Below are 27937 nucleotides of genomic sequence, written 5' to 3' on the forward strand. Positions count from 1 at the left end.
TGCATGTCATGTTTGTTTGGTTGAAGCAGTAGTTTTGATGATTTGGAGCATGTTGGGGATGCATTCATTGTGCCTGTGGTCCTGGAGCTGAGTGTGCGCATATATACATTATATATACATTTGTCTGTTGTTTTGTGTGTGTTGTTTGGAATGTATTCAATACAGACGAGTGAAGGAAAGAGCTGGTGTGTGTTTTCTCATCCTTCTCGCATTACTATTCCCCTTTTAAGGGTACAACACATATAACAATTATTCAACTTAAGGATACATTAATTCATTTTAGAATGAATTACTAAATCCCTGGACTTCAATAGCTCAGATCTGGTGGAGCAATATTTCTGCTCATGTTCAGAACGTGCACATTTAAAATATAACTCATCCCATCTGTGTTCTCTGAGATTTGGAGGAGTTGTGATATTTTGAGAAAAATTAAGTTACAAGAATAACATCACTATATTTCAAAAATAATCTACCTGCACCATAGTCTGCTGTGCATTATAGCTCTGCTGATATGGTAGATCTCAGACCTTCTGACAGACTCAGAGCAGTAATCCAGTAATCCAGGAAGTGGTTGTACGGCTGCTCTACGCGGCAGTGGAAAACCAAAATAAACATAAACACGGAACACAAAGGCAACACATCTGCCGCAGCATGCCCACAGCAGAGCGTCCATTATAATTACTACCTGAAACGGAACAGACCAGGAAGGAGCGCTGCTCATCTCTGTTTTACAGAGAGAGTGAACACTAAGAGACGCGCAGGTCTGCTTCAGAGTCTGAACTTCTAACTAAATCATTAGTATTATAGCACACATAATGCGGCTACTGGGAGGACTGGGAGCTTTAACCAAACACTACGAGAGAGAATCTGAATCTGAAATCTGAATTATTACTGTCTGGGACCTTTCAGGATTCTTACTGGGAATACTGGGACTTCATTAAAACGGGTTTTAAGAAGCATCTGTTTCTCCCACTTCCCATACTAAAAACAACAAAGCAAACTTTTTGCAAACATTGTAGTCGATTCTAACAGCAAGATGAATATGCTACTACTGAGCCGTTTTCAAAAGTCGATTGGATGAGTTTCAGGTAAGTGTGATCTTAGTGAATATTTGTTACATGTAGAAAGCGTAAAGCTGCGTGTTTAGACCTGCATCACTCCTCTACTCTGCTGCTGCCCGGAGCTCTGATCGGTGTTGCATGGCTGCAGGCTACATGTTGAGAACTAGTTTTACAAACTGGCTTGCAGTGTCTGTCAGTGTTTCCGGTGGCGGACATACACAGATTACATTACTTGGTCGTTTAGTTTTTATAGAAATCAAACCCATCTGGTTCATGTTCTGATATCAGCGCTCACTAAGACCCTGGCTGGCTGGGTTTTCATTACAGTGACGGCGGGGAAATATCCGAGGTGTGTCTGGGCCATATTCAGTCAGTGTCAGTAACATCCCTGATACAAGTTAACACCAACCAATGCTCTGTGAAATAGTCAGTCATTATTTAATGCCGATATTAAAAGGTTTAGGTTTTGGTTTTTACACTCAAAACACACAAGTGATGTAGCCTATTGCACAAACTTCCCATTTGTATTTGAAATTGAATTCGCCCAAAGTCTACACCAGGAGAGCCCAGCCCCTCTTGTGGTGCATGTTGAGCACAAAACTGTGCTGTCACTAGTAAATATTATTTTAATTAACTATATTAACTATTTTAATGAACCTGATTCTGACTGAACAAGTGACGTTTTTAACACCATTAATCCATGATTGCACTTTACGTTACGTTTACTTAAGTTCAGTTCTCAGGTCATATGTATTAGAGAAAAAGAATCACTTCATCCCATGTATATAGTGAATAAAATAGCCTCGCCAGCCTACTTACTGGAGTCCCACAACTACACAGATCCTCTACAACTGGACAATTTTGGCTTTATTATTTGTGTCCTCTTCAAAAATTGCTCTTTGAGAAATTTCATGTCTGTTGTCTTCTCATTTAAATGGTTTTTGCTGATTGTTAAAGGTATTTTTTTAATCTACTTTTTCTTTTTCTTTGTAAAGACTCACATTCAAAGTGTGATTCAACTTATAATTTAAACGTTCACAGACACTGGCAAGATGGGACGAGATAGTCCTGTCCTGGCAGGTTTTACTTTAAAGATTGTGACATATATGGGCATATGTGAGCCTATATCCCTTATCGTCTATGTAGCCTGCCAACAATCTGCTTCAGTCATGCTTTAACTAAATCTACTGATCATATCTCTGATGTGTAGAGTTTCTCAGAGGAACGAGCGTTCAGGTCTTGAATGAGTCATCAGATCTCTGATCCAAGACCTCCTGTCCTCTGCTGACTGATGGATGTTGTTTCTGTTCTTTCCTAATGTTCACTTCATAATGTTACAATCAGTTCATATTGTAAATAAGTCCCTATTTATATTAGAGAAGTTGTTATGACTCTTCGCTGTGTAAAACTGTTTACACTAACTTACTCAGAGAGAGCTAATCAACAACAAAGATATTATATGTTATTAAAGCTTCACAGATGTTGCAGAGAAGACAGACACAAGATGGACCTCTGTCCTCTGGTCTCCTGGTTTGGATCTTAAATGACTGAAGACACACAAGGTAATGTGTGAATGTGTTGATGTTGGTGTTGTCATGATATGAATCCTGTTGTACAGATTTAGTGTGTGAGGGTTGGTGGATTAGACCAGAAGTTAACAGATAATAATGTGGTCGGTTCTCTCAGTAAAGAGACAATTCAACAACAACCTATAATATAAACATTTAGTAAAGAGTTGTTTTCAATATGACAACAACATTTTAATGTTATTTGTGCTGTAGGAAGTCTATGGTTCAGGACTCAGAGGCTCATTAGGCCTAGGTCTCTCTCTCTCTCTCTCTCTCTCTCTCTTTCTCCCCCACCTCTCTCTCTCTCTCTGCTCTTTTTTAATTTATTTTTACACAAAAGTAGGCCTTTAATAGAATAAAAGCCCCAGGATGGCACATCCAATTTCGAAGAAGTATTTTCCAAGGCACTCACAGTTCTTACATTTTTTGTAGATCTCATGTTAGAACGCTGTAACCCGTCAAGTTTATTTTTCTGGAGGCGAATAGTACAGAAAAATAGTCGCCCTACCTACGTGTGGGGACTGACCATCATTAGCCTACTTATTTGTTGCTGTAGAAGGTGTAAATTTGAATTTGAGGATTCATAGCCCAATCAGTCTAATACATTGATGCCATCAACACTAAGTTTACGGGCGCAATACTAATGATTTAGTTTGAAGTTCAGACTCTGAAGCAGACCTGTGCGTCTCTTAGTGTCTACTCTCGCTGTAAAACAGAGATGAGCAGCACTCCTTCCTGGTCTGTTCCGCTTCAGGTCATCATAATAGACGCTCTGCTGTGGGCATGCTGCGGCAGATGTGTCGCCTTTGTGTTCCGTGTGTATGATTATTTCGGTTTTCCACCCCCGGTGTGGAGAAGCATACAACCACTTCCCTAAACTTTCTCTCATTCAGAGACCAGAGTCTCAAACAGGGCTCTGTGTCTGTCAGAAGGTCTGAGATCTACCATATCAGCAAAGCTATAATGCACAGCAGACTATGGTGCAAGTAGACCATTTTCTGAAATATAGTGATGTTATTCTTGTAACTTAATTTTTCTCAAAATATCACAACTCCTCCAAATCTCAGAGAACACAGATGGGATGAGTTATATTTTAAATGTGCACGTTCTGAACATGAGCAGAAATATTGCTCCACCAGATCTGAGCTATTGAAGTCAAGGGATTTATTAATTCATTTTAAAATGAATTAATGTATCCTTAAGTTGAATAATTGTCATGTGCATATTTAAGGAGGTTACTTCCCCAACAAAATACGCAAAAGAGGAGGGAAGAGTAAGTCCTGCCTAGGCTACATGTGTGCTGACTCAGATATAATTAGAAAAGTTGATCTACAGGAGAAGAAATAGTTGAAAGCAATACAGAATGCCTGAGAGCCTTACTGCTAAATATTCCATTATGTTTTTATTTTTGTATTGTAATCTATGTTTCCCTTTACATAAAGATATTTTCACCACAAATTGCTTCAGAAAGATGTAGAAATAGGGGCGTAAAAATTCACCAGAATTCCCCACCGCGCACATCATAAGTCACCCACCAAATCAGGGAAGAAAACCTTGGCCTTTGCGTTGCCAGGCCAGTTGTGATAAGGCCAAATGTTGGTGCTATCTAACTAACATCTACAAACTGGCCAGCTAAATTAACATACACTGGCTATTAACAAGCTGGACAAGCCAGTTTATTTAAATGGGTCCGGGCTAAGCCCCGAACCCCCCTCAAGTCCTAGAAAACACCCCCCAGGTTATTAAATGTGAATATTGTAGAAATGTTTCAGTGTTGTCTCAGACAGTTTGAACCCTTTATTAGTGTTTGTTGATCCAGATAATAATTGATGTATTTATGACACTGATTCATCTGCTGCTATTATAGCCTATATATTATATATTTAGACCTATACTAGTATAATAGTTTTCAGACGATGACTGAAAGATTTATCACAGATATATAGCCTATACATTATTTTAATAGGGCGTAGATTAACAAACGCCTAATTAAAACAACAATCATTGGAAAAACAAAGCACAAACGTTATAGTTTGGAATGATAAGGATCCTGTTGAAGATCGTTAGAAACTGTTTAACTACAGTTTTTAGTCCCCGCCCTCTGCTTTGTCTTAACAGTCTATCTCAGATCATAGTACACTCTTCCTTCCTTGTTCTTCCTCAGTTGAAAAACTCTACTAACTGGTGCCATCTTGTGACAGAAATACATCACTGAAGCTGCTTATTGTCAGTTCTCTGGGCCCGGTGTTTGTTTAAAAAAATGTGAAAAAACAAATTGATCCAGATTTGGAAATCCCATGTTTTGCTATCCACGATCACCTGATCCATCTTACTTTTATGCCAGTTTTGAAAGTAACATTGGATAACACTGTGATCCAAATCACAAATTTCAGGATTACCAAATCCTGTTTACCAGAGCCTTAAATGGAACAAACAGTGTAGCCTACTGGCGAGCAAAGAACAACAGGTAGGCAAAATACCGGTGGCCACAAATAGCCATTGTTTGTTTTAATTTTTAAGAAACAGAAACATTGTAATAAACAGAAATATTTTACATCCCTTATTTTGTTATAATATTAAATAACAAAACAAAAACAATACTATCCAATAGTCAAAAATCATTTACAGGACAGACACCAGCTCTTTCCATCTCTGCCTTTAGGGGATGTATCTCCATCTGTACTTTTTTTCTGCTGCAGTTGGGTAAGCAAGAGGAGGATGAGGTTAGGCTCCTACTACAAAAGCAGAACTGCAGGAAAGCTGCAGGTACTGACCCGTATCCTGCGCTACTATTAAGCATTGTGCAGATGAACTGGCGTCAGTCCTCACAGACATATTTAACTGGTCTGTGAGGGAATGCAGGAGCCCCTCAATGTTTTAAATCCGCTGTCATAATTCCTGTGCCCCAAAAATCCAGTATTAGTTGCCTGAATTATTACAGACCTGTACCATTAACATCTGTTATAATGAAAATCTTTGAGAGAATAGTATGTAATCATCTGTCCAGTGTGGTCAGGCTAGACCCCTTCCAGTTTGCATATAGGGCAAATAGGTCCGTTGAGGATGCTGCATCCCTATGTTTCCACTCCATTCTACAGCACTTGGAGGCCCCAGGCAACTATGCAAATGTCCTCTTTATAGATTACAGCTCTGCTTTTAATACAATTTTACCCAGCAAACTTTAAGTAACAAGATCTCTATTGTCAAGCAAATTAACACTGTTGCCCCCGGCAGGCGGTTCTACATTGATTGATGCCCCGGCGAGACCCCCTCCTTTTTTTTTTTAAGGTGCACAATCTCTACCTCCAACATTGCCAAAAGACACAATATAGAATAAATATTAAAAATAGCACAAATCCTTCATCACACAAATTTTAAAACACACTAAAGAGAATGTAATTATTACACTATGGCACTAAGAACAGAAAACCCCAACTCAAACTAAAAAACCTGACCATTTTGAAAATGGGAAATACCAGTGTTGCAGCAGCACAATATCAGACACACAGCCCACACAGAATATAAATGAAATAATAGGATACAATATACATGAAATAATAATGGGATAGAATATAAGAACAATATATATACAAGTTGGAAATAAAACTGTACAACTGTTTAACTAGTATTGATAAAGCTGTACCTGTCTTTGCGCTCCCCTGAATATGTATACCAACTCCTACTCCTAAAACTACTAATGCCATGTAATGAGTAAGCAAGAATCAGTGAGAGTTGACATTTTAAATACTTCAACAAAGTGCCATTTATTAATACACTAAAACTGTATACTCCTAATGAATCATAAAACAAGCTTTTTCTTTTATTGAGCCGCGCGGTAATAACTTTGTTTCATTTTGGGGTTTAGACCATTGACATAAAAAAGCTTTAGACTTGTCTTGGTCTTGCTCCGTCTCTGTGTACTTCCCATTTCGCCTTTCACTTTGTGTTTATCTTTCACGCCGGCCCCGGAGCACTGTTACGGACTAGTCCATTTCATTGTGAAAGTAGGGGGTGTTGTTGATCTCTCTCAGCAAGCAGAGCGCCTGCAGCTGCTGGGGGCTGATCTGCCAATTCCCCACACAGTGAAATTATAGAAAACAAAAGAAAACGACGCGCGAAAGTAGAGACATTTTTTATTTTTTTTTATTCTCATGCTGCCCCCCATGTTGCCCGGTTCGCCCCGTGCCAAAACGCGCCACTACCCCCAGGGGTGTGTTTTATCACCTCTTCTGTATTCGCTGTACACAAATGACTGCACATCACACTGATTCTGTTAAAAGGTTTACATTTGCAGATGATACAACAGTGGTGGGGCTGATTTCTGAGGATGATGATGTTGCCTATAGAATTGAGGTCCTCTCACTTATTGAATGGTGTTCGATCCACAACTTAGAGTTAAATGTCTCCAAAACTAAGGAGCTAATGGTCGACTTCCACAGAAGTGGGATGCGTCCCAGCCCTTGCTACATCAATGGAGAGATGGTGGAGCAGGTGGACAGTTTTAGGTTTTTAGGCACAACAATATCGTCCTCTTTAAAATGGGAGGATAACACAACCAACATTACCAAAAAAGCCCACCAGAAGCTTTTTTTCCTTTGCCAGTTGAGGAAATTTGGGGTAGCCTGTGAGGGAATGTTGCAATTCTACCCGGGCGCCATCGAGAGTGTCACTTTTTCTCTTACTGTCTGGTATGGCAACTGTACTGTTCAGCAGAGGTTGCAGCTGGACAGGATAGTCAATACAGCCTCGACAATCACTGGCTGCAAACTCTCCCCCATTTGTGAGATCTACGAGGGCCGTATCCACTGGAAAGGCCTAAAGATCCTACAAGATGAGACTCACACTGCTAACTCCTGTTTCACCATCCTCCCATCAGGGAGAAGGTTGAGAGCTATTAAGACAAAGACCGCGCTTTCTCAACAGCACATACTGCAGAGCCATAAAATCTCTAAACAGCTCTCCATCCCTGAACCAGTACCTCATGAAAAAAGGTTTGAGCCAGTATAATTTGCACATCTCTTTACACTGTTTTTACAAAACTCTTCTATATGTTTTACGCCACCCATACTAGCTTTATTTTATCTATTTATTGTAAAGTTTGTGGATTTGCACTCTGAATCCGTATGCACCATGTAACTTTAACCAGACATCTGTCACTCTAGCCTCCTGAACTGTCATCCAGGTATGTGGTGAGCAGTGTGCCCTCTTTTTATCTGCCTGTGTCAAGTGTGATCTTGTGTGGGATACCGGTATGTGTGTATATATATGCTTTATGTTTTTTTTGTGTCTTTGTTGATGTCCTGTCATCAGCACACTGAAGCAAATCCCTAGCAACTTGCACAGAGTTGTATGACAATAAAGTATGAATCTTGAATCTTAAAGATTTGTTCTTTAGCCAGTTCAATTCGAAAAATCACAACTGAATCCACCCTTCTAATGGGATCAAGATAATCCTGTTCTTTTGGATCAAATAGATCCCCAACCGGGGCCTTAGTTTTTGAAAACCCAAAGGGCAGGTTTGCTCCTGCATTAAGATACTGGAAGGTGCGAATTCCATAACTAGCCTACTAGAACTGCCATGAGCAGTCATTTTGACCGCCAGATTCCAAACTCTATAATCTCTCATGATAAATACCCAATTGCGATATTAATGCATGTATTGTCTTAGGATATCTTTAGAACAACGTAATAATACTGACATGTACATTTTACGATTTTAATTATACTTTTGAGTAGTAGCCTAGCCTAATACGTGTTTCAATAATTCATATCATGGCATAGTAGGTGTAGCATCCAGTCAATATTGAGAAGGCCAGAACTGATGGTTAAATGACTTTTATTGCCGTCCGTGTCATCAACCAACGTAAGAGCTGGGTAAAACATATAAACCACGCATTACCATCACATTTCAACCGTTACACAGCTCCTTACATTAGTTTCAATACGTTAGCATTATCAAATTATACATTTCAAGATAAACATTTCAAGTAGCTCAAATATATTTCTCATTAACTCTACAAACCTTGTTCCCCAACTGACTGAAGCTAAACCTTGTAGTTTTAACTGTTTTTCCGTGGCCTTTTACTGTTTTTGACCATGAACCTTTTCACGACTACTCTTTCGTCTTCTTCACCGATTTTGTCGAGCTGATTTTCGTTACCATGCTTCCGGTTTCTGTGGTTACCAAAATAAAAGCTTGATAGCATAATAATAAAACATTGTAGCGTAGCTATAGTCAAAAAGTGCTTAACTACCCTGTTGGCCTTTACAGTAGGCTAAACCATGATTATTTCATACATGTCCCTGAACATATTGGGGAATTCATTCAACATAATTCACAGCCAAACAACAATTAAAAGTATGTTATTTGAACATGTTTAACCTAACCTAACCTGGCACTGCCTCCATTTTGGTGTCTTCTGTGGTGCGCGGCGCTGTTCGGACCGTGCGCCGCTTCCCCTTTTTCCTCTATAAACTCCGCTCTCAGCTCCTCTGCCAGTTGCTGCATGAACTTCCTCTTGGACATTTTACAGCTGGTGCACTCCTTGGAGAGGATGTGTGCGATGATTCCAGCCAGTTGTAGCATGTTATATGAACACGCAGACAGCTACCGTCCATCTACGTGTACAGCGCCTTTCACAGAAGCGGCCGGTGCTTTTCTTCTGATTCAGAACAGAGTCCATCCACGCCGTAGCCTACGTTACAGATTCTGCCTTCGGCCCATCGGTGATGCCCACACTTGTTACTCGAGACCACTAGTTACGTTTCTCTGAAAGAGACTATGATTATTACTAAGCAACCAAGATGCATCTTCAACCACGCAAAAGATTAAAAACAAAACCGCGAAAATCCGGCGGTCAGTATGACTGTGTATGGCCAAAATAGGTAAAAGTGATTGTATTTTCTTTGCCTTTTTGTGTAATGTATATAAAAACAATTTTAAATGAAAATACAGACTCTTTTAAAAAGTCAGGTACCAGCAGGATTGTATTTTTTCATTTAGCAAAGTTATTACACATATAAATTTCAAAATGGTCAAAATGACCGTCCTTGCCGTTCTATTGTTAAGGAACAGGCCACAGGGGACCATCTAGCAGCATGTATGCTACTCAGCATTAATGGGCCATCTCTTTCTGAATTATATAACCTAGCCTTGGAGTTATTTTTGCAAAAGCCAAGAAAAATCTAATGCACACAGCAAGGCTGATAACTTTGCCCATGAGCAGTGTTCGAACTATACCGTGGCCTTCGGGAGCCCCTTTTTTCCACGTGGGGGCGTGCGGTAAACTGCGACTTACAAAGATACATAACAGCTACAAGTGTATGCACTACAGGATTTACGATTATACTTTATCGACAGGAATAGATAGGTCAAACTGCAAACAGCCACAAATAGTCTATAAACAAAGCATCGGGCTGTCTTAGAGATTTCACATGAACAACGGTTAAAGTTACTCAGGCTACCGAAGAATACCATAATTCCTCCGTTCAATTAGACCTTAGCAATTGTAGCGACGCCCCCCAGCTTCCATTCCTTAACAAACAGCCATGTATATGGGCTCTTCCAGTCTCTACACTGCTGGCTGTTCCAATTTAACGGGAGAGAGGGGAGCAAGAAGGGTTAGGATCATCTTCAGCCAGAGAGGACATTATTTCTTCAGCTTCTCCTTGCGTTGTCATCCCGGTGGGAGATGTGCTAACAGGGCTTGCAACAGGTGAATTAGTCGTGCTATTAACATCATCGCTACACAATTTCTTTGTAAAACCAAAATTAATTAAACTGCCTTGTTTCTTTTTTGCCATGGCTATACGATGCTTACTGCAGAATGGATTTCAAGGACTTTGCGCGCGCCGATTAATGGCCTCCAACGTTTATATTTTTTCTATGAATCTTTGAGTTAACATGCACTAACATGAGTTGAATTTGCGCCGCCGTGCCGCACGCCTTGATGACATAACAAGAATAGCATGTATAGTATAGTATATAGTATGTATACTATAGTATAGTTATCTTTATTGAAGTGAATTAGGTTCAAATCGCCGACATGCATGAATGATATTTTTGCAGTTTTACACATAATAATCCACAATGATCACATTACACAAAACTGAAATTGCACGTCCAAATGATACATTGTCAATATTTTTAGAGACCCCCAAAATTTCACAACGTTTTCAGGGGAACCCATGTCTTTTTAAGGGGAGCTGAGCTCCCCTAAGCTCCCTGCAGTTCACACCCTGCCCCTTAGGCAAATATGCAATTAGTTTCATTATGAATGGTTTCATACTATAGCCTACTTTGGGTTTTGGTTTCCCTATGAAAATTTCTTGAAAAATTCATTTTGTAGACCTACAGTTCCTCAAAAATACAGTTCAATGAAAATATGCCTCATTGTGTTTGAATAGAGGTGAATAAATATATTTGTTTGTGTTGCAGCGAAGTGTCAGTTCCGTTTAACGTTAAAACATTTGGCGGTTGGGGCCGGGCGAGGGTGGGGCCGGGTTCCGACAGATCTGCCCCCACGGGCAAAAAAATCCTAAAGGAAACACTGTAGTTCGGAATCCCTCTTTTGCTTTTGAAAAACCCATTTCCAAGATTTGATCCAATTCGTCATACGAAATCCCACTGGATTACTTTTGAAAAACTTGGCCCTGATCAGTTAAGTGTTATAAGTAACACAGAGGAAGAAGTATAAACAGACTGTATATGTTCTCTCTCGGTCCTGTAAGAAGTGAACTCTGAGCTCATGTGTTTGTGACTCTTCACCTCTGTCTCCTCTCACAGGGGAGAAGATGATGAAGATCCTGCTGCTCATCATCCTGACCTCCTGTGTCTCTGGTTAGTTTACAGCTTCACTTTATTATCCACTAACACTAAACAAAGAATCACTAAAGTCTCCACAGAAACATGTGGAGATGGAGTTTAAAGTTGTCAGTGTGTCTGCTCCTCACTTTCCCTCTCTGTCTCCTCAACAGGAACATTTGTAGTGAATGTGACCCAGACCTCCTATCAGGCAGAGGAGAACCACCACATCACACTGGAGTGGACCTTCACAACCAACCCTCACACTTCCTACAACTATCATTTTATCTTCTGTGAACTCTTTACTGATCTCAGACCCTCAATCCTGTTTCATCTCCATGAAGGAGTTGAGGTCCCAGAGTCTCAGGATGAACAGTTTGCAGGACGAGTCCGTGGGACAAAGACGTCCTCAGAGAAGGACGACTCAGACTTCATGTGTCCAGACTCAGGACTGAAGACTCAGGAATGTACAAGTGTTATGTGGACACAGATTATGGGAGGAACTCTGGTAGATGTCTACTTAATGTCACTGGTATGTTGATTTATTATAAAAGGTTGCCCAAATCAAGCAATGTGATTGGTTCATAGCCGTGATATAATATCCACATACAACGACTATAATCAGACTCCTTTGCACATTAAGCATCACTCCGCGTCTGAGAAAAACGTTGACTGATGGCTGGTGCCTCGGAGGGAAGCACTGCCAGGACACAGAGCTGGTTTAAAATCAAACACTATATTTAGAATATTTTCAGAGCTTTACCTCGCTGTCAGACAGCACTTTAAAACAGGGAACTGAAACCGTTATCTCTGCTCTCTTCAAAGCTGCCAGACTCCTTTCACAAAAACAGTCATTTTACCGCCCAGAACACGGTAGTTGCTGCGCTACCGCTGCCTCGAGCAGTTAGTTTGTTTGTGTTATTGTTTGCCTTTCTTTAGTGTTAAGCAAAAGAAAGTCGGTGCTAGCTGCTAGTGAAGGCTAGCATTACTGTTCCATAGCAACAGCCTCAGTATGTGTGAGGCGGGCAGCCAGCCCAGGAGAGCTTAGATTTTATTGTGAACATGATTTTTTTTTAATCAAAATCTATTTAAATTGAAATGTGACAAACTTTCATATACTTGATGACTGTTTTATTAAAGCAATAGCTCACTTCAGACTCTGATATGTTGTGATTATATAACAGCTAAGAGGGGTTGTTGTGGGCCAACAACGCCCTAATTCAGCAGCTTTTTAGATTAATAAGAACCTGAGAAAAAAATACTGTGGAAATCCACGATCCTTACAATTCCTTCTCTTTTAGTGAAATGTTTTCCTTCACATGAATGAAACAGATGTGTTTGGTCTCTTTACAGCAGCGAGGGATCGGCCTGAACCTGAGACATCAAACACAACAAGTCCACCAAACACAACAAGTCCACCACAACCAGAGAGTCGGGGATGGATCGGTCTCTACTGTGTACTGGGACTGACAGCAGCAGCTCTGCTGGCTGGTTGTTTCTTTTTTCAGAAAGAGAAGAATGCAGAGAGAACCAGACTCCCATCCGGGAAAGTACCAGTTACAGATCAGCAGCTGTTGAATCAGAGTTTAATCATTAACAACTGAGGCAAAACTGTCGGAATGAACTGTTTATATTACAGACACAAAGAAAATACTAGTTTCTCATTGGCAGCTGGTAACCATAGTGATGTTGATGTTTCCCACACATGAAAACTAGCAAAATGAACACTAACAACCTGTAAAAGGTGATGACTGATACACATTCATGATATAAATCTCTAATTACAGAACTGATATACAAAAATAATTATGGAGGAAAACAATGTTCTCATTATTTTTATGGGATGTCATCAAACTCTGTTATCAAACTGTTAGGGGAGACTGGGGCAATCGTAACATATTTTACATTTTCTCGACATTTTTTGATACAATAAACATATTTATGTGCTCTAATTAATGATACAATTATTACATTTAGAGTAATAAGGACAAGACTATAATACATTAAATGGAAAAAGTCAGAGTGTTACAATTGCCCCCAGTCTTAATGTTACTTAAGATGTTTTTGTATTTGGTTCAAATAGTTTTTTCTTATGCAACAGTTACTTCATATGCATGCATTTTTTTTTATATATTTATTGTGTTTTGTATTAATATGTTTGATGTTTATGTATGCACCTTTCACCAAGGCAACGACAAAACTTGATTCTGATTCATATGTATTCAAAGCAAAAACTAATTTCTATTTTTGCAGAGGCAGCTATTGTAATGTTAGCTAGTTATTTATTATTTGAATAAAGTTAAACGTATATTGTACTCAAACACACTGATCAGGTCAATAAAGGAACTTGTAGACATGGCTATATAATATTTCCACTTTCTTTCCAGAGTTCACACCAAAGAGCTTTGCTCCTCCTCCCCCCTCTTGTGATTTGATGTTGTCCCGCCAGCAGCACACACACAGAGCCAGAGCACACATGGGGACGGGGTACAGAGACGGGTGCACTGACACAGGTGCACAGAGACAGAGAAGAACTGCAGAGAGGAAGAGGAGCCTGTGGCCAGATAATCAGGCAGAAGTTACCCTGACCTTGAAGTTGGTTTCCGATTCAGTAGTCTAGTTTCCGTTCAGCAGGGAAACATAATTTACATTGCTGAGTGACTGATCCTCCGGGTTTTTTTGTGTTAGTCATTAAGGTAAATTATTAATTATGTCTAAAACACACTTTTAGATTTGGGAAAGCTTTATTGTCTTCATGAGAATGCAATAAAGGGAGATTTCAGTTTTTTTTATATAAGACCTGGTCCAGATCCAAAACCACTATAAGTAGACTTGTCAAATCTGGACTAAATGATCCCAGAGAGGCTAAAGATTCTTAAAAACACAGTTTCAGATTTGTGAAAACTTTATTCTACTTGTGAAAATGCAATACAGGGGATTTCCCTGTTCTTTTTCATATGTAGACCACATTGGACAAGGTCCAGATCCAAAACCACTATATGTAGACTTGTCAAATCTGGACCAAATTATGTCAGAGAGGCTAACGATTCTTAAAAACACAGTTTCACATTTGTAATGCTTTTAAGAGCAGGGCAACTGTTTTTTATTTTATTGCCACAGCATGGCCTTTGCTAATTGAGATTCAACGTAGAAGTCCACGTCTCTCCGTGTGATTTGTCATAGCCATGAGCAGGTCTTCCTTCTCACTTCAAAGAAAAGTAGAACATGTTATTTTTACCTTTTTGGAAATCAATCAAAATATCTTTTATAGATTTGCCAATGGTTTAGTTTACTCTTCAAATCCTTCTCCATCCTCCTCACCTTAGCCAAAGCTTACACTGTGGCCTGTGTTAGAGGCAACATCATTTAGCCATTAGTGTGCTTGGTTTTCATTTGATCTATCAATGAAGACATTTTTATGACCTGTAATAAGTGAACTTTTAGCTCATGTGTTTGTGACTCTTCACCTCTGTCTCCTCTCACAGGGAGAAGATGTGAAAAGTATTATGAGGAGGGATTTTCTTGTTAACGCTTTTACCTGCGCAGAGAGGAATTCAGACACAAACAGGAACTCTGTCCTCTGGTCTCCTGGTTTGGATCTTAACTGACTGAAGACACACAAGGTAATGTGTGAATGTGTTGATGTTGGTGTTGGTATGAATCCTGTTGTACAGATTAGTGTGTGAGGGTTGGTGGATTAGACCAGAAGTTAACAGATAATAATGTGGTCGGTTCTCTCAGTAAAGAGACAATTCAACAACAACAGTTTAACACACATTTAATTCATTGAAGAATCATCATCCTGAAACCTGATCCACGTAAAAAGTTGCTCTATGAGACTTTAAACCAGGGACGTTGTTAGGCCTATTTTAGGGGGCTGAAGCTACCCCAAAATGTTCCTAAGCCCCCTAAATAATAATAAGAACAACAACAATAACAATTCAATTTATCCTCATTGATATTTAGGACGCAACAAATGACATATATAGCTAAAAGAAATAGCCGAAAAGTTGGAAGTTAGACAGAAGTACAGAAATTTGTTGTGCTATCAAGATAATGCACCACACCGTCTCGTTGCAGTGATGTGAACTGGCAGCTTTCAGAGCATTGGAGACCGGATATTTTGGTTTGCTATGGAAAACTATAGTCTAGCTAGAGTGAACGAGTGAAATACAAAAGCTAATCACAACTCTTTATCCATTGCCAATAATATAGCCTATCTCTATAGTAGGCATATTCTAAAACAACAATATCAATCCCCATACAATGTTGTTGTCACTGAAAAGTAAATGCAATAGGGTCCCTGTTAAAGCTATTATACCGTTGTATCCTTCAATTCATTGAGCAGATGAGATGGATATTGGAAGATATTTCAGCAGAGAGAAAGAGAAGCAGGAGATTGGCAGAGCAGTTGATTGTGAGGGAGCTGTTGTGATTGAGGTCAGTACTGAGGCCTATACTACAAATCCAGATCAACATGTCCTGGATTTCTTTCAGTTACCCAGCTTCACTAACCCTAACAACTGCGGTTCTGCATAAGCTGTATCACGACGGTTGGTTAACAACTAGTTCAGTCAACCCAGGGTTTCCCAATCCGAGGGGCGCGCAAGTTCACATAAAGAGGCAGTGTGTGCACAGCACGACCAATTGCAAACATCTACCAGAGACGCATATTTAATATAAGAAGAACACAGAACACGGTTTTACAGGCAAAACATAATACAGTTGCTGCTTCCTAAAACTGGAGGAAAGCTGGCAAAAACAATAACAGATGTAGATGCGTAAATCACAAAGCTCATCAATATCACTTCCTCATCAGTCAGGACCAAGATCTGACCATATTTACGCTTGTGCTTTCCATAAACTGTCGTTGCTTTAGCCTATTATTTGGCAGTGGAAGCGATCGTGAGAGCAAATAAAAAATATAAAAACATAATTCAAACCGATGTCGCATTGGCAACACATGGCTCAAGAAGCCGACAATGTAATTCCCTCCTCTTAAAATCTATATATTTCATAAAAATACCCATAATACCCATCAGAGAATGTTAACAGGGTAGTCGGTCTCTAAATGTTTTAACTTTTATGAGCACCTCTCTCTCTCTGTCTCTCTCTCTCTCTGATCTTCTTAGAACGGTGACGCCGTTATCAATTGAGTATTGATTGGTCAGTAGGCGGTGCTTTTACACAGGTAGATCTCTGATCTCCAACTTAACCTGCTCCCGACCAGGTTAGGTGTTCAGCATAACTTACCACAGCGATTTTATCCGGTAACAAGTGATCCACAAAACCCTGGGTTGAGCCTGAAGTTACCTCGTTAACGCCGAAATCTTGCTTCGAGTACAGGCCTCTGGTCTATAGGTCTAAGGATTGTTTGGTTTCTCTTTTAACAATAAGCATTTGTTGGCAGGTCTAGGTACTATGCATAGCCTAAACTAAATTATTTAATTATATTTATTTTATATGTTAGCTATATGTCGGGCCCGACCTCCCCTGAGCTGTCTCCCCTTCCCTCTGCGTCTTTTTCCCTCCTCAACTGGATCATCTGTTTGGACTCCCCGTGCCGACCGCTGCCTTGCTCTCCGTGTTGGATTGCCCAGCCTGTTCCCGACTGTTCTCGCCTGCCATTTTTCCTGCTGAGCCACAACCTACCCTTACTCATTCCCATAACCTCCACGACGGAACACCATCTATATTCTTCATTTTTCTTAAAATAAACTGTAGTACTATTGATCTCGCCCTGTGTTCTGCTTTTGTGTCCTCCCCCCGTCCTGACACTATATTCTAACCAATTTAACTTTCTACATTCATTGGCTGTGATAAATTAAATAAATGTAAATGTAAATGTTGCCTAAATGTAAGCTAGGCAAAAGATGAGCATATGCCCACAGATACACATGTGAAAATAAAATGAAAGCAATCCGCCATCAGGTTATTGTATTTAAACAGTAGCCACTTTAAATAGGATCCGTATTAATATCTTACATGATAAATGTATGCAGTGATGCCTATTTTTTCTTTTTCTTGTACTGCTATTTGTCATGTTTGTTTAATAAAGGTTACAGCTGCTGTTTAAAAGCAGCGGACGTCACTAGGATTGAAAGACAGGGGGTTTAGCCCCCAGGGTATTTGTAACTTGCGTTTGCAAAATCTTTGCACTCACATCTTTCGTTACTGTATTAGAGCTACACTTATGTCAACCACCAGTCAAGAAACAAATATGTTAACAAGTCAAAAGTGAGACATATCCTCTTCTTCCATTTCTGCTCTGTTCCTTCTGTCTTATCTTTTAAGATAAAACAAAACCCTAATGCTAATTTCATGACTTCGAAATGCAAATTGGTCACATGAAACAACATCCAAAATGTCCAAAAACAGACAAACAGAGGCCAGACAGCTAATAAGTTGGTAAGTTAAAGAGTTGTTTCAATATGACAGCATGAGGTTGTTTGAGTGTTTACTGTTTCTATATTGTCTGTTGTATAGGCTGTAGTTTATAAGGAATACCACACTTGTGTTGTATGTGTTACTACTTGACTCAGATAGTTCACGATCTTTTCAGTTAAATTTTCCTTTCTTTAAACATCTAGGACTATTGCATGACGCCAGTGATAAGTGGTGTAGGTCACTTACCTTTCCCCTCCCCATGCCCCACGGGAGTTTGGGAGTAAAAGGCATACAGTGGGGAGAACACGTATTTGATACACTGCCGATTTTGCAGGTTTTTCCACTTACAAAGCATGTAGAAGTCTGTAATTTTTATCATAGGTACTCTTCAACTGTGAGTGACGGAATCTAAAACAAAAATCCAGAAAATCACATTGTATCATTTTTAAGTAATTAATATGCCATTTTATTGCATGACATAAGTATTTGATACAACAGGAAAGCAGGACTTCATTTGGTACAGAAACCTTTGTTTGCAATTACAGAGATCATACGCTTCATGCAGTTCTTGACCAGGTTTGCACACATTGCAGCAGGGATTTTGGCTCACTCCTCCATCACTTCAGCATGTACAGACCTTCTCCAGATCCTTCAGGTTTCGGGGCTGTCGCTGGGCAATACGGACTTTCAGCTCCCTCCAAAGATTTTCTATTGGGTTCAGGTCTGGAGACTGGTTAGGCCACTCCAGGACCTTGAGATGCTTCTTATAGAGCCACTCCTTAGTTGCACTGGCTGTGTGTTTCGGTCGTTGTCATCCTGGAAGACCCAACAACGACCCATCTTCAATGCTCTTACTGAGGGAAGGAGGTTCTTGGCCAAGATCTTACATGGCCCCATCAATCCTCCCCCAATACGGTGCAGTCGTCCTGTCTCCTTTGCAGAAAAGCATCCCCAAAGAATGATGTTTCCACCTCCATGCTTCACGGTTGGGATGGTGTTCTTGGGGTTGTACTCATTCTTCTTCTTCCTCCAAACACAGTGAGTGGATTTTAGACCAAAAAGCTCTATTTTTATCTCATTAGACCATAGGACCTTCTCCCATTCCTCCTCTGGATCATCCAGATGGTCATTGGCAAACTTCAGACGGGCCTGGACATGCGCTGGCTTGAGCCAGGGGGCCCTTGCGTGTGCTGCAGGATTTTAATCCATGACGGCTTAGTGTGTTACTAATGGTTTTCTTTGAGACTGTGGTCCCAGCTCTCTTCAGGTCATTGACCAGGTCCTGCCGTGTAGTTCTGGGCTGATAATAATAATAATAATACATTTTATTTATAATGCACTTTTCATCAAATGATCTCAAAGTGCTACAGGTTAGAAACAAAAAAGATAAGCAGTTTAAAATACAAAAAAAAAACATCTAAAGGGGACCAAAAGCTTTGCTAAAAGAAATGTCTTAAGGCCTTTAAAATGCCTTAAGGCCTGATCCCTCACCTTCCTCATGATCATTGATGCCCCACGAGGTGAGATCTTGCATGGTGCCCCAGGCTGAGGGAGATTGACTGTCATCTTGAACTTCTTTTTCTAACAATTGCGCCCAACAGTTGCTGCCTTCTTACCAAGCTGCTTGCCTATTGTCCTGTAGCCCATCCCAGCCTTGTGCAGGTCTACAGTTTTATCCCTGATGTCCTTACACAGCTCTCTGGTCTTGGCCATTGTGGAGCAGTTGGAGTTGTTTGAGTGTTTGGAGAGAGGTGTCTTTTATACAGGTAACGGAGTTCAAATAGGTGCAGTTAAAGTGTAAAGTGCACCACAACAAATTAATATGTAAATAAAGTGCTCAATATGTATATATTTAAACATTTCTGTCTTAAAATGCATTAAAATAACATTTATTGGGGTTTCTTCAAAGGTAGCATGTTTTTTACAGTAACTGGGTGATGACGTCATAAGAGGGAGTAGCAACCCATAGCAGGTACATAGACAGGCCAACAACGGGGCAATTTTATCCATTTTCGCCATCTTATTCATCACTAAATTCACTTCTGAGAACGTTTTAGGCGGAAATGAACTGTTTAGATTTCAAATATAGGCAGTCTTGCGAAAATCGTTCGCCGAATTGACAATTTGCTTCAAAGTTTTCGGAGTTGAGAAGCTCCATACAGTAACGCGACAAACAGCAGCACCTGCACCGGCAGGTGGCTCCTCGCTTCGGACAGTCATGCGCGGTCACCACGCGCGGGAAGGGGTCTTTCAGACCGCTCTCGTAAATAAGAAGCTTTTTATTCGCCGTTGACGGATCGTTTGTTTAAATATCACAACACATGTCCATCATAAGATTAATGGGAACCTGGGGTTAACTGTCTTTTCGGGAGTTAAACTCAACAAGCACCTGACAACCTCTCTGGCCGGCCGTCTCTCACACAAACACAGCCACACACGGCCACACACGGCCACACACACACACACACACACAAACACACACACACATACACACACATACACACACAGCACAGCAGGCAGAGGAGAGAGTGGGTCACAGAGGCAGCAGTAAAATCAGCCCACTTCATAGCCACAAACCTCAGCCAGGCACGAATCAGCCGTTTGTCCTGGTGGACCCTCAGCCCTGTTTCTGATGTACTCGCACATCCTGCACAAACACAATAGTTTACCATTTTTGCTAGCTATGTCTCCAATGTAACTTCTAGCCTACAAGCCGTTAGACTAACGATAACTCTAGTCTGGAGTCCCTCTTATGACGTCACCCCCGCATAGTGAAAGGGAGGGGAGTGCTTAAAACCACTGTAAAAAGTACCAACTTTTCATATTATATTCAGCATTTTGTTATAAAAAGCCATACAAAACAATGGTGGGCGGCCTCTAATCTTTATGTTTAATAAGCACATTGCTTAACTTCATGAAAAATTTAACCTGCAATTTACACTTTAATACAGGTAATGAGTGGAGAACAGGAGGGCTTCTTAAAGAAAAACTAACAGGTCTGTGAGAGCCAGAATTCCTACTGGTTGGTAGGTGATCACATACTTATGTCATGCAATAAAATGCAAATTAATTATTTAAAAATCATACAATGTGATTTTCTGGATTTTAGTTTTAGATTCCGTCTCACAGTTGAAGTGTACCTATGATCAAAATTACAGACCTCTACATGCTTTGTAAGTAGGAAAACCTGTAAAATCGACAGTGTATCAAATACTTGTTCTCCCCACTGTAGTTTTGCCGGCTGTGCCGCCTCCAACTGAAAAGGGTTACCTCAATTCATCAACAAAGACAATACTAGAGCTTCAAAAAAAAAATTTCAAAGGGTGCTTGAAATATTTTATGTTGCCTAAATGACAAAACAGGAAAGTGGTGTTTATTTAGATCAAGTGCAGTGGTAACACTAGCCTAGAAATCTAGACTCCCCTAGTGGCAGCAAATTTATTAGGCAGCCAGAGCGGGTCTAGGCACTCTCCGTTGACTTTTGAGCTGCAAAAACCAAATTTTGGTCAGGCCAATCACATCGTGTATAGAGTCGGTTGGCGGGACTTAACGTAATGACGGCAGAGTTGCGGCGGTTCCTTCTCTTCCTGCTACTTGAAAACAACGAACATGGCTGCTCCTGCTGGCGACAAGGGGTAAGCTCGGCTTCAGAACTCGAGCCATCTATGGCCATTTTGTTGCTACCTGCCCATCACCTCCTGTTAGCATTCCGCTTACCGCCATTTTTTACGTGCCACTTGACTGCGAATAACTTTACATCTGAGGCGTTTAAAGACTCTATTTGTCCGTTGTTTATTTCTAAAGAAACAACAATGTATAAAAGGCTCCATTACCTTGTACCTCACGTTATGGCTCCGTAGCAGACGCTTTTGTAAAAATAGGCTAACGATTGTGTCACATAGTAGAGGAATTACCGTATAGTACAGGATAAACTTGCAGGCAGTTTGGCTTACATGAGCTGTTTAGGATTAATTACTAATGTTAACTAGCATTTTAGTTAGCAATAATTAGCCTGTGCCCATGTTATCTCCTTACATATACCTACACTCTCCGTCTCTGTAAGATTGGGAATGATTGAGATTTCTCTTGGGCAGCTACCAGAAGACTTACAACTTTCAGACACGTTGCTCATGTTACATTCTCTCAGTTGGAGGCTGCGCAGTAAAGCTGGCCATCACCGGAAAAGTGCTTCTAATAGCCTTCACTGGTCTCCGTCCAGAGCAACGGGGTCTGTTGGTCCATTATATACTGTCTATGCTGGCGAACAGCGGTCTTTCGAATCGGCTTTGGCTGCAACTCTGGAAGACTTGGAGTTAAGCTTTTCTTTGAGAGAAGAACAAAGAACGACACTGAAGTCATTCTTAAAAAAGGAAAATGTTTTCGGAGTTTTGCCGACCGGATAAGGCAAAAGTTTAATCTATCAACTAGCTACGTCACCTTCTTCGTTGCTCTGGTTGGTTGTAGCGCTATCCTATTACGTGCAGAGGAATTTGAAAGACGACCCGTTTATCCCGCCATTCGGATTGAGCCCTGTCAATGGAAAGTTCCCAGACCCTACATCTTGATGTGGGTCTGGCTTGTCAGGCTAGTGGAACACTTATTTAAGGCGAGACACGGCAGGCAAAAACATCGGGTTTTTTCACTGGTCAATTTTGAGATTTTTGGCTATTTGTGTTCAATAACATGTCTTCTTTCAGACTTGTGGTGAAAAAAGTCCGAAATACACATTTAGGTCTTTATTTTACTACACTTTGTCTGTTGCGTCCGGTAGATTTCTCCTAAATTCAACAAAAGTTGACGTTCTAAATCATCACGCTGCTCGCGCGATCGCTGTCTGCACCCTGTCATCACATATACCAAAGCCGGTCTACGGAAAGCCATTCCACTCCCTATTCAGCCCCATTGTACCAGATTTTGGTTGCAGTTCCACCAGAGTTCCACTGGGGGGTGTCGCGGTCCAGTGCAAAATGAATGGGACTCTATGGAGCTAGACGGCTAAATTTGTCTCTTCGCCTGATTGTCGTTGAGAAACCTCAGATTTGATTGTAGTTTTTGCAAGTTCAACATGGGTTATAGGTCGAGAAAGTTGAATGAACGAGTACTTATGTCCTTTTGATTTCTTACAGGGTGAGTTGTTGTAGCCCATAACACGCTAGCATTCTGCTAATGAATGCTGATTGGTCAGTGAAGGAGTGATTACGATCGGAGATCCCGCTTGACGGCATCCGAAGCAGAGCCTGAATGTCAGAGTGAATATTTCGGTGTGGTCTTTAAAACATTAGCAAACCTCTTTCTAGCACATGTATTAACAGGGAGAGACTAACCTGTCAGTTGTGTTGTCGATGCCTCGAGAGAACAAAGGAAGCGACCCAGAGCTTGCCGTAAAGCAGTATCTCTGGCCGTATATGTGTATGACGTCATTGACATTTTAAAAGGCTTTTTAGAACAAAAAAGTGACTTTAAAAAAATCTAACACACAGCAGTGTGTATTTTTTTAGCCTCCCCTTTCGAAACATTCAAATTACTAGACAAAAAATTATATCCTGAGAAAAGGGTTTTGAGGGGTATAGCTCCATAGAGCCCCATTCATTCTGCACTGGCCTGTGAGCGCCCCCTATATGGAACTCTGGTGGAACTGCAACCAGTTCAGAAGCCGGAAGTAACGAGGGAGTGACACTTCTTGATATATTAGAAGTTCTTTGATGAAGCCCACTCACGGCCGACAGCAGAAACAGGAGCAGAACACGTCCTCCCCCCGCCCCGGAAGAACTACAAGTGAACCAGCTTTGTAACAGCTTCTGTGGCGTCTCTTATGGGAGTTGTAGTTTTAAAGTATATTGGTATATTTCTCATAATTAGAAGTTGGCAGTGTATAATATTGGATACACCCTGGGTTTTTTTTGGGATGGGGAACACACTGGTGTCATCAGCTTTTAAAAATTGAATCGTTAAATAGGCGAAAATAGCTTATTACCATATTTGACAGTGCTTACAGTGGGTTGTTACGGCCACAACAAACAAACACTATTTAAAAGGTGACCATCAACATCTAATAATACCAAATCCGAGGGTAGTAAAAGTAAATCAAAGTTTATTCAAAAATTAACTACAATTAATTAAACCAAAACTATGGGAGTCTGGAGATCTGGCCAAAATGAACAAAAAAAGAGAAGTAGCCTAGGCCAACCCATCAAGGGCCGTCGGACCCAAAACTTCACCCCCTAACCAAAGAGTAAACTAACTAATAACAAAACAAAGCCGCGAAAACTAGACTACCAGACCTCCATCCTGAAAGCAATGAAACACAAAAGAAGGTAACCAAAAAACAACGGTGATCAGTGCTTCAGTCTCTGTCCGGGATCTCTGTCTCCCATCCTCTTATATCCAGGGGTGGGGCCACCCTCAATCAGCAATCAGGCACACCTGAGATAAACAAAGGAAAGAGAGCAGGGCAGGGAGCATGTAACAGGGTAAACTTTGGTGACCTTTGGTGACCATATCTACATGAGAGCTGAGGTCCAGAGCTTTCTATAACAGCTGGTCTTATGTGTGTAGCACCTACTGTTGCTAAATGACAAGCCTTCAAACATGGACTGGGTTCAAGGTTCAGAGGTCAATATTTCAAAGCAGGAGTAATGTATCCTCTTCAGACTGACATATGTTACTCTGCAGGTTTAGACCTTTCCAACGATGTGTTTGCTATAGTCCTAAGACAAGGTTTTAATTTTTAGACATCATGGAGACCACTTTGCAGATGACACTTTAATGTCCCCAGAGTGATATCTGCCTTGAGTTCAAATGCTTCACACATAACACTTGACATATTGTTTTATCATACAGCTGACATATACTTACAATAAAAAAAACATGAACAAAGTGATATGTAGTCAGACTGAAGCACATCACACAGCAACAATCTATTGCTCATATTTCACAAACAGTGACAAGAGCAACACACAACCCTATATGCATCATATCATGAAGCTATTGCACAACACCCGCAACCTCAAGCAACATTATTTAAAGTTTTAATAGAGGTAGGTCCAAATTAGGCCTATAGTTTAGAAATGTTAAGTTTACCCATATCTTCTTCCAGAGGATAAGAGCTCATACTTGGCATGGAGAATAAAGATAGATCAGACCATATTCTGTGTGCTTGCCTGGAGAGACTGGTTTCTACTCCTCTCCACAACCTTCATGACAGTCATATTAAAATTCTCTGTAATACAGCCTTGTATAACATAAACCCTCTGATTCACTGTGGGTGTCTGCTCTAAATGATAACACACACTTTCAACACGGGCCTTCCAGCCAAAGGTGTTGTCTATATACACATCAAGGTACCTATAGGAGCAGAGCTGATGGATTGGTTCATCATTTATGACCTCTGATACCCTCTGACCCATATCACGACCCTTTCCTCAGCTTGTGCTATGGTTGAATGAGATGTGTTTTGTCTGTGTGCAGTATATAGGCTGAGGTAGAAGTGTGCCAAAAATGCCAAAACACATGTTGTATATGTACACATACCCAAACAAAACTATATACATCTTACTCTGTGAACAAAAACCTTAGCAACAATCCTTTTAATTTCCTGAAAATGCTTCCTAAAACTAGTCCCTTCCTACTTTTGAAAAGGTAGTCTCAGTAAAGGCTACAAAGGTTAGGATGGCTACAAGCTGTAACCACGGTGATTGATATGAGGATCATCTTCTGAATATTATAATTAATATGTTAGGCCTACCATACATTGATATTTCAAAAAAGTCATTTATTTAAAACAACTAATAATGCAGTGTGATTTTATATCAAACTAAGTCCCACACTCATGTTTTTCCCCTTTAGTCTTTGCTATTAATATTCATCAACTGCAAAATTAGAAAATTGCGTTTTTAAATGACTATGCATGGAAAATAAAATAAAAAATGCTTCTCGTGGTATATAGTTTATTGTTTTTCACAACAGTACAAGTCAAAACAAATGCAAATTAGTCAAACAAGCCATTAGGCTGTATTTCTAAACACTCAACTGTAGGTTTTTTATATAGTATATATAAAGCAAATCAAAATGCTTAGCATAAAACACTATTTATTAATTATTAGTATTTTATTGTGTAAATTATCACGTACAACGTGCAACATTCTTTCACAGACGAAGAGGGGTAATTACTACGTCACTTCTGCGGATTAGTTTAAACGTTATTATGGTACATAACTTACTGGAACAAAACTGAGCAACGTGTTGTTGCTGGTGACACAATCACTGACTGCATATATGTATATTGAAGCGAACCTGGTGTTAAAGACCCGCTGATCGCTGCCTGATTCTTTGAAATGAACGGCCGCATTGCATTGGGGGATATCGGCTTTGACTGCGTCCTGCTCTGATCATATCGTAATGTTCTGTATTACAGCATATACTGTAATATTTCACCGGCAATAAGACCGAAATAATATTATTAAAATAAAGAAATGAATACCATGATAACATCTAAATAAATGTTGATAGATGTAGCGTTATAGTTTAAAAAATATAAATAAACAAAAAAGCAATCCAGCTTCCATGGCCGAAATAGACTGAAATAATAACAATAAAAGAAATACATATAAACCGGGATAATATCTTTTGAATAATGTTGATTAAAACAGCAGTTATTGGGCTAAAATACCAATAATAAAACTGTCACAGATTTCGAGTTAAGAGGGGGTGTGTTTTTTCTTTCGTCGATATCCGACGGTGAGGGATTAACATGAATGTCTATCTGACGGACCCCCACGTCGAAAAACGTCAAGGGTACCCCTATTTCGTTGAAACTTGACTCCAGGGTTCCTTGACCATGCGTCATAAATTTGACGAGTAGGGAGTGATACTGTGTTGACTGTATATGTCCTCTCTCTGTCCTGTAATAAGTGAACTCTAAGCTCATGTGTTTGTGACTCTTCACCTCTGTCTCCTCTCACAGGGAGAAGATGATCTGCAGCATCCTGCTGCTCATCATCCTGACCTCCTGTGTCTCTGGTTAGTTTACAGCTTCACTTTATTATCCACTAACACTAAACAAAGAATCACTAAAGTGTCCACAGAAACATGTGGAGATGGAGTTTAAAGTTGTCAGTGTGTCTGCTCCTCACTTTCCCTCTCTGTCTCCTCAACAGGAACATTTGTAGTGAATGTGACCCAGACCTCCTATCAGGCAGAGGAGAACCACCACATCACACTGGAGTGGACCTTCACAACCAACCCTCACACTTCCTCCAACTCTCTGAATATCTTCTGTGAACTGTTCACTGATCTCAGACCCTCAGTCCTGTTTCATCTGCATGAAGGAGTTGAGGTCCCAGAGTCTCAGGATGAACAGTTTGCAGGACGAGTCCAGTGGGACAAAGACGTCCTCAGAGAAGGACGACTCAGACTTCATGTGTCCAGACTCAGGACTGAAGACACGGGCCTGTACAAGTGTCAAGTAATCACAAGTTATGGGAGGAACTCTGGTAAATGTTGGCTCAATGTTACTGGTAAGTTGATTCAAGAGAACTGGAGTTTTTCGGTTTTTACTCAAAAATGAAAGATGCAGATTATATAGTCATTTTCACTAAAAAAGGTTTCCTTCCTGTCAATCAACCACATTATATTTTCTGTTCTTTACAGCAGCTGCTGACGAGCCCAAACCTCAGAGACCAACAGTGAGACCAGAACCAGAGAGTCTGGGAAACATCTGGATCCTCTACGCTGGACTGGCAGCAGCAGCAGTAGCAGCAGTTCTACTGATTCTCTACCTCAAACGTCTCTTTGTCTTCAATCCTTGTTTATCATATTGTTCATGTAACTACATGTTAACGTCTAAATTCAGTTATTAAAGCAGAAATGACTAATACCAGTGTAAATAATGCTTTCATTTGGCAGCTTTTAAATAATCAAAAAATAAAATTTGGTGACCTTTTTAAAAAAAAAATAAAATAAAATGACCACAGCTTGTGTGTTTTCTTGTTTTATTTTAGGTAGTGTTTCAGTTCTTGCTTCATCTTCAGCTTCAGTGTAAAATATCTGTAATCCAGAAAAGTCAGAGAAAAATAATGTTGCTGCTGAAACATCTGAGATATGTACAAATCTGAAAATGA

General features: G+C 40.2%; 2 protein-coding genes across 4 annotated transcripts in view; both read left to right on the forward strand.

Annotated features, from left to right (window-relative positions):
* Positions 1-27937, forward strand: part of LOC120573104 — a 75738-nt gene that overhangs the window by 35020 nt on the left and 12781 nt on the right. The window lies entirely within an intron of this gene.
* LOC120573119 lies at positions 777-27691 on the forward strand. Of its 3 annotated transcripts, XM_039822601.1 has the most exons (5): positions 779-1088; positions 2533-2623; positions 26782-26837; positions 26975-27334; positions 27468-27691. In XM_039822601.1, the coding sequence occupies exons 3-5, from the start codon at positions 26789-26791 to the stop codon at positions 27674-27676; spliced, it is 618 nt and encodes a 205-aa protein (XP_039678535.1). In that variant the 5' UTR covers positions 779-1088; positions 2533-2623; positions 26782-26788; the 3' UTR covers positions 27677-27691. The 3 variants fall into 3 exon arrangements, with proteins under 3 accessions (XP_039678534.1, XP_039678535.1, XP_039678536.1); XM_039822600.1 differs by lacking the exon at positions 2533-2623 and having other exon boundaries at positions 777-1088; XM_039822602.1 differs by lacking the exons at positions 779-1088; positions 2533-2623 and adding an exon at positions 14994-15055.

The sequence above is a fragment of the Perca fluviatilis genome, chromosome 14 (assembly GCF_010015445.1).
Source record: "Perca fluviatilis chromosome 14, GENO_Pfluv_1.0, whole genome shotgun sequence".
In the NCBI taxonomy this organism is placed as follows: Eukaryota; Metazoa; Chordata; class Actinopteri; order Perciformes; family Percidae; genus Perca; species Perca fluviatilis.